This window comes from Aedes albopictus, chromosome 2 (assembly GCF_035046485.1).
Source record: "Aedes albopictus strain Foshan chromosome 2, AalbF5, whole genome shotgun sequence".
NCBI classification, from domain to species: domain Eukaryota; kingdom Metazoa; phylum Arthropoda; class Insecta; order Diptera; family Culicidae; genus Aedes; species Aedes albopictus.
The window spans coordinates 256922622-256928621 of record NC_085137.1 but is presented as its reverse complement, the minus strand read 5'-3'; the positions used below and the strand labels follow the sequence as shown (position 1 = coordinate 256928621).

At 36.2% G+C, this 6000-nt stretch overlaps 1 protein-coding gene across 8 annotated transcripts in view; it reads right to left on the bottom strand.

Annotated features, from left to right (window-relative positions):
* Positions 1-6000, bottom strand: part of LOC109428257 (glycerophosphocholine phosphodiesterase GPCPD1) — a 76810-nt gene continuing 70810 nt past the window's right edge. For 7 of the 8 annotated variants that reach the window (XM_029872474.2, XM_062851591.1, XM_062851592.1 and 4 more), the window contains exon 7: positions 1-737. In XM_029872474.2, the coding sequence (XP_029728334.1) occupies positions 558-737 (180 nt within the window). In that variant the 3' untranslated portion in view covers positions 1-557. Of the gene's footprint in view, positions 738-2239; positions 3165-6000 lie in introns of those variants that run through there. The other variant, XM_029872476.2, reaches the window with a different exon arrangement.

The following is a 6000-nucleotide window of genomic DNA, read 5'->3' as shown; positions in this document are numbered from 1 at the left end:
TTTCTTGTCTATTATTTATTTTTTGATGGATGTTTGAAAATCTGCTACTGAATAAAAATGAAACAATCTTCTTTAGCTTCATTATTGACTATTTAATGTAATCTCATGTCTATAACTTGATTACCCGTCAAATTTATTTAGGCTTTTGTGGAGTTGTGAGTCATTCTGTTTATTTGGTTGCATTTTATTGTGAGTTTGATTTGCTAAATAGGAAAAACTAAGACCAAGAGATTAAAGTTTGAAAATATGTCATTCATTGTGTTATCTAAAACTAATTGCGTTTTTTTTTTCTACAGCTGTAAGTTTTTTTTAAATATTACTGCTCATAGCCTTTACAATTACATGATTGCTTTTAACAACAGTTGAGAAAGATGAATTAGTAAGAACAACATCTGTTTTATCCAGTATAAATTCGAAGGTTTCAAATAAGTTCCCCAACAACTGAAGCTGGATCATTCGCATCAGACAACAAGGGATTTTGATTACGACATTCATAAATTTCTTCCGTTCATAAAATATCAACAATCTTTTACCTCTCTAGTCCCACTCTGGTCCACTCAAGCAGCAGATTTCGGCGACAGCGGCGCGTTCGTCGTGGCATCTATGGAAGGGGCCTTGTTCGGTTTGCTTTGGACTACGAAATCGTGATGAACGATTTGCTCGTGTCGATTTTCGATATCTATCTGCTGCAGCAAGGCGGCCTGGGACTCGCGAGCACCCACTAAAAATACACTTTCCTACAAAAAGAAAATCAAACGATGCTTGTTTAGGTAGCTATTGGGCCTCATTGCACGCCTTAATATTACTATACCATTCAAACGTCTGGGACATAATACAACAAATTCGCTATGCGAGTAATTTTCGCTGAAACCAGGTAACCGTTGATATATTGCCTTAGATATTATTTTATGAACAGTAATTGATATTTAAACATATAATATTGCTGCAAATGGGATAACTGGGTTCTAATGTATAAACCCATTATGTGATGATTTTTTAGACGATTCTCAAATATTGTTTCAACTATAGAAATAACTAGAATAATAATTCAAATAATTCCAAGAAATCCAATTTAAAGGCGATTTTGAATATTTATGGCCAATGGTTGAAAACTTTTGATAAACAAGAATCACGTAACAATTATGGTATGTGGGGGCAAGATGGGTCAGGGGGCAAGATGGGTCAGTACCGTTTTCAATCGCACAATATAAGTTTTGAATCTTTCAATAATTTTCTCAGATGAAAGACGGGGAAACACAAAAAAGTGGTATATTGTTTTGAAAATTCTATACGTTCCTCGCACAGAAAAAAATAAAATATTTTTTCGTTATACTCCTTATGCTATACATTCCATATAACTACGTGTATTGTGTAGACGGGGCAAGATGGGTCACATTAATTTTTCGGTATGTTTGCATAGTTTTTGAAAATGTTTTATTTTTCATGGAAAGGCTATTCTGTGACCTACATTATCGAAGCGATGAGAGCACTGAAAATTTGAGAACATATTTTTTAAATTTTCCTTCAAAAAATATAGATTTTCAAAGTCCGTTTAAGGCTACCCGAACAAAAATCTTCTAGTTCTAAGAATAATCTACCGATATGTTTCAACACTTTCTTCATGTAATCTGTACGTCTATGGAGCTTAGATGTATAGAGAAAAACTAGAAGATATAGTATTTTTTGTTGGAGGAAAATCGAGTTTTCTTATAGCTGACCCATCTTGCCCCCGTTAAAATGAGGTGGGGCAAGATGGGCCATGTTTTGAAAATTGTTTGTCAAGACGCAGGTTTCAAACTTTATTACCTTTTTATACTCTTATATCATAGCTGACTAGTGTATCTGAGAGTCGTGGTAGAATACAGAGAAATGCGATTTATATTCAGAAAGTTATAGGGATACATTTCTTAGGTGACCCATCCTGCCCCCACTTACCATACTTATGATCCGGTCTGAAATATATAGAAAGTTTGTTAACCAAAAAACCCCTTTTAAAGGGTTTCTAGTTCAGCAGAACGCAAGTCAAATGCTTTGAAAATAATTAAAATTTTCCTGATTATTAGCAACTAAATTTTATTGTGAAGACATGATTAAACTGATGATTACACAACTTTGGCTCAAATTTTATATTTTAGGGCAGTCCAGATTTCAAACATGTTAGATAATCAAAGTTCCCATATACTCATTACAATCATTGGTACAAAACTAGAGTCCAATTTTCAAATTGTCAAATTGTCAAATTTTCAGCCATTTTGATGATAATTTGATCTGGTCCAAAAGCAAAACATGGTTTTTATGGGAATTACTATGAAGAATTTTCAAACAACGTTCTCCGCACTGAAGTGTTTTACAAAGATGAAGTCATAGGTTCAAAGTCAATTTGAGTTTTTCAAATCTAGCTGATGAATGTTGCCGAAGAGCGCATGAAGATCTGATCTGTTGTCAACCGGCCGTCGATGAAGCACTCTATAAAAAGTTACAGCATGTTGTTTTTTTTTTTGTGGGAGACAAAAAGTTGCCTATCCCAAACATTTTGGCCATCTCCTGGAACTATTGAACTGTAAAGAAAAACATTTCGTCAGCTTCAATGGAGCGATAACCCCATACAGTTTGGGAAACGCTGCTAAATTCGTCAAAAAATCGCTAAATATTCATTAATATCAGCCGCTTGGTAACCAAATGGTCCAGCAAGGATAGTCAAAATGGTTTCCACTCTTACTGTCCATTTCAATGCGTGAATGGTGACCTGTTTTCAGCGATAATTACTCACAATCACAATACTTTACAAAGATCTAGACTACAGGTAGGAAAATACATAACAATAAATAGATTAAACCTTCATACAGAAATAGCTTTGGGCAAGTAACAATTATTGAAACAATCCTCTGGTGGGGATAGCTACAGCATATAGGTAAGTTCACAACCATTGAAAATTGGGAAACCACCCAAATTTGAAGCCATTCCTCGCTTCAATCGATGCCTCTTCAGTAGGGATCGCCTCCTTCTCCTTCTCCTCCTCCTACAATACAATCACATCGAGACACATGAGAGACGCGCTTACAGGACAGTACAATATGGGATCACAAAACGAGTTATTATTATTGTTATCGAGCTTAACCCCGTGAACAACTTTGCTGACTAGAAGCGGTATTGCCACCCTCCACCTGGAATGATAGGTCGTAGGGAAGAGAAGAAGAGAAAACCGTATTGAACTCGACCAGATCTTCGGCAACAAGCTATGGACAGAGCGATTGATTGATTGAACGATATACAAGTCTACGTGAGAGGGAGGAGATGCTTTTTTATGTAGAAATGCTCTGAGAGGCCATGGAATACGTTGGAGCAGTGAGGGCTTCAAAAGATTCAAAATGGCAACCGAAGTAATCGTTTTTTTGGAGCAGCAGTCGCTTATTTACTTTTATGAATAAGACGGGCATGAGCTGATGGATATGTGAACTTAAAATCGCATTAAACTAGAAACGCAGCAAATTAGTGCTACAGTGCTATTATTAAATAGAATGAACTTCAAACTGAATAAATCAAATAAACCATACCAAGGCCCATCCAGTTAAAATAACGACGTAACATAATCTAAATATTGTGCAAACACAAGCTGATGGAGATCGAGAAATTGGAGACAGTTGGCATAGGTAAAAAAAAAATATTTTAGAGATTTGATCAATACCATTAATGTAGTCCAGAGAAGAGAATTGTCGAACAAAAGAGGCACACAAGCAACAAAGAAGGCACGGTGATTACTCTTTATCCCAACCGGTAACAGATAATGACATACTGAGGATTGCGGACTGAAATTTGACAGCAGCCAGGCTGCTACCAAATCTCCAAAATGATCAGAGTGTGCCTGGATACAAGTTTGGTTCGCTTGGTCACGCTAAAACAAGTGAAACATTTAATGACACACAAACTTTGTCGTCAGATACGAAAACGTATAAAACGCTTTATCTGCGAGAAAATGATGTGTGAATCTTGCCTAAAGTTTGTAAATAATTCTTCCAAGCCCATAACGACCAAGTCAGCTGAATATACGTTTTATTGTAGCTTTTGCTGTAATCGATATGTTTGAGTCTTGGTTTAAAAGTTGTGTGAAGTAGTTTATGCGCGCACTTTGAAATTGATCTCCATAGAGATAAGAAACAACGGGGAGCACTGGAAGAAAGAATACGTGCTCAAATTGAATGACCAAAAAAGTTGAGTCCGCATCCCTCAGATGACATAATCTCGATTTTTTTCTGTTGCAGACAAAACGGGAGCTGAATTTGTTGCGTGCTTTTCAACTCTTGAATAATCGATGAATACTAGCTAAAAATCATTTTTTTTTTTGATGATAGATCTTCAACAGCGTTGCAGTATTTACCGATTCGCAGTTACCGCTCGAAAACGCAATGCAAGGCTTAAAAATCTCCAAACTCGCGATATACGATCTTTATCCTTTTCTGTTCAAGTTGGGACAAACTTTTGTCGCATTAGGTGGATTGTCGCAACAAATCAGTTGCGACATTGTCATTATTGTTGCGCGATGGTTGAAATTTGATTCAGTGGTGTAGTCTATAAAGAAATGTAATCACTAACAAAGAAAAAGGCCCACTTAACTGTTCACTCATCTTTATAAATACAATGTGTAAATAATGTACTGTTTTATCTTTTAAATTTATCAAACTTGTCAAATTCGTTGATTTTTACCATCAAACTTTAATGGAGGGGTGCAAAATGGTGAGTCGACAAGGAGCGTACAACATAGTTCTCATGCTCACCTCATCCGTCCACGGTACAATTGATGACAAAGGCCGCCAGCTAAAAGTTGTGTCCTTAGCTGTGGTAGTGCATCCTGAACACAGTTGTCCTTCTGCATTTCAGCTAGATTGAGGTGCGGCTCAAACAGCATCTGATCTCGTTCCGGCATCCAAAGGGCACATGCCCCCTCTTTTATCTCGCTCTTTCATGTGTTTATCAAAGAGTATGAGCGAAAAAAAAAGAGAAAAAGCTGCGCACGCTAATGTTCACAAATAAACAACAGCAGAGATTACTTAAAACTTCTCCGCGCACATGCTACTTGCAGGCCTTCATTAACGATCAGAGATGAACAATATATAATAATTATTTGAAATTATTGATATAGGGTATGTGTTCCATCAGTAATCTCATGCTCCCATATTCATCCTATTCGAAAACAAGCGATTACGGCACCGATTGATTCCGTTCTTTTTGTTTTCATGCGTGCTCACTTCTAACAAAAAAATACAAAAATAAGAAACAAAACAAACAACGCTTCAATACTCTGTTTTTCGTAGGATGAAAATGGGAGCCACATGCTTAATAAGGGAACCAGTACCCTAGTTACATTTCATTACTCGGTACACTGCACTCAGTTCACTCTGGCTGAACAAAACATTAGAATATGATTTATAGTTCAGTGTGGCTGAATGTGTTGTTTTTTATATAGATAAAACCAGTCGGATTGCGAAAAAAAAAACTCGTTTAGGTATTTTATCAATACCTACAAAATACTAAAATAAGTTATTTCAATACCTTGATAACCGAGCAATACCTTGTCTTGGTATGATACCTGAATTAGGTATGCTGCAAATATGTGTCAGTTATTTGTTTTGTTTTAGAACTTAATTGTGATACCTAAAATCAATTTCAAAGAGATTTTCTAAAATCGCCTTTCGACAGGTAGGCAACTGTTTGACAGCTCCGTCCAATACAAAATCCAAAGAGGACCAAAAAGCATTAAAATTTGGATTTCGGCTCAGTTTTGTATGTAGATTTAGAAAATGTTGAATTATCAGTGTGAGGTGTATCGACATAATGCAGGTTTTCAAAACCAGTTGATTTTTGTATTGTTGAGAACAAATTGATTCTAAAATATGTACGGCAGAAGCTTCAGTTTTGGCCAGCCCGGAGTTTTGGCCATAGTGCGGTATTCAGCCAGTTACGATCTGAATCGGCATTAATTTATTTTTCACTAGTAGATTCTAA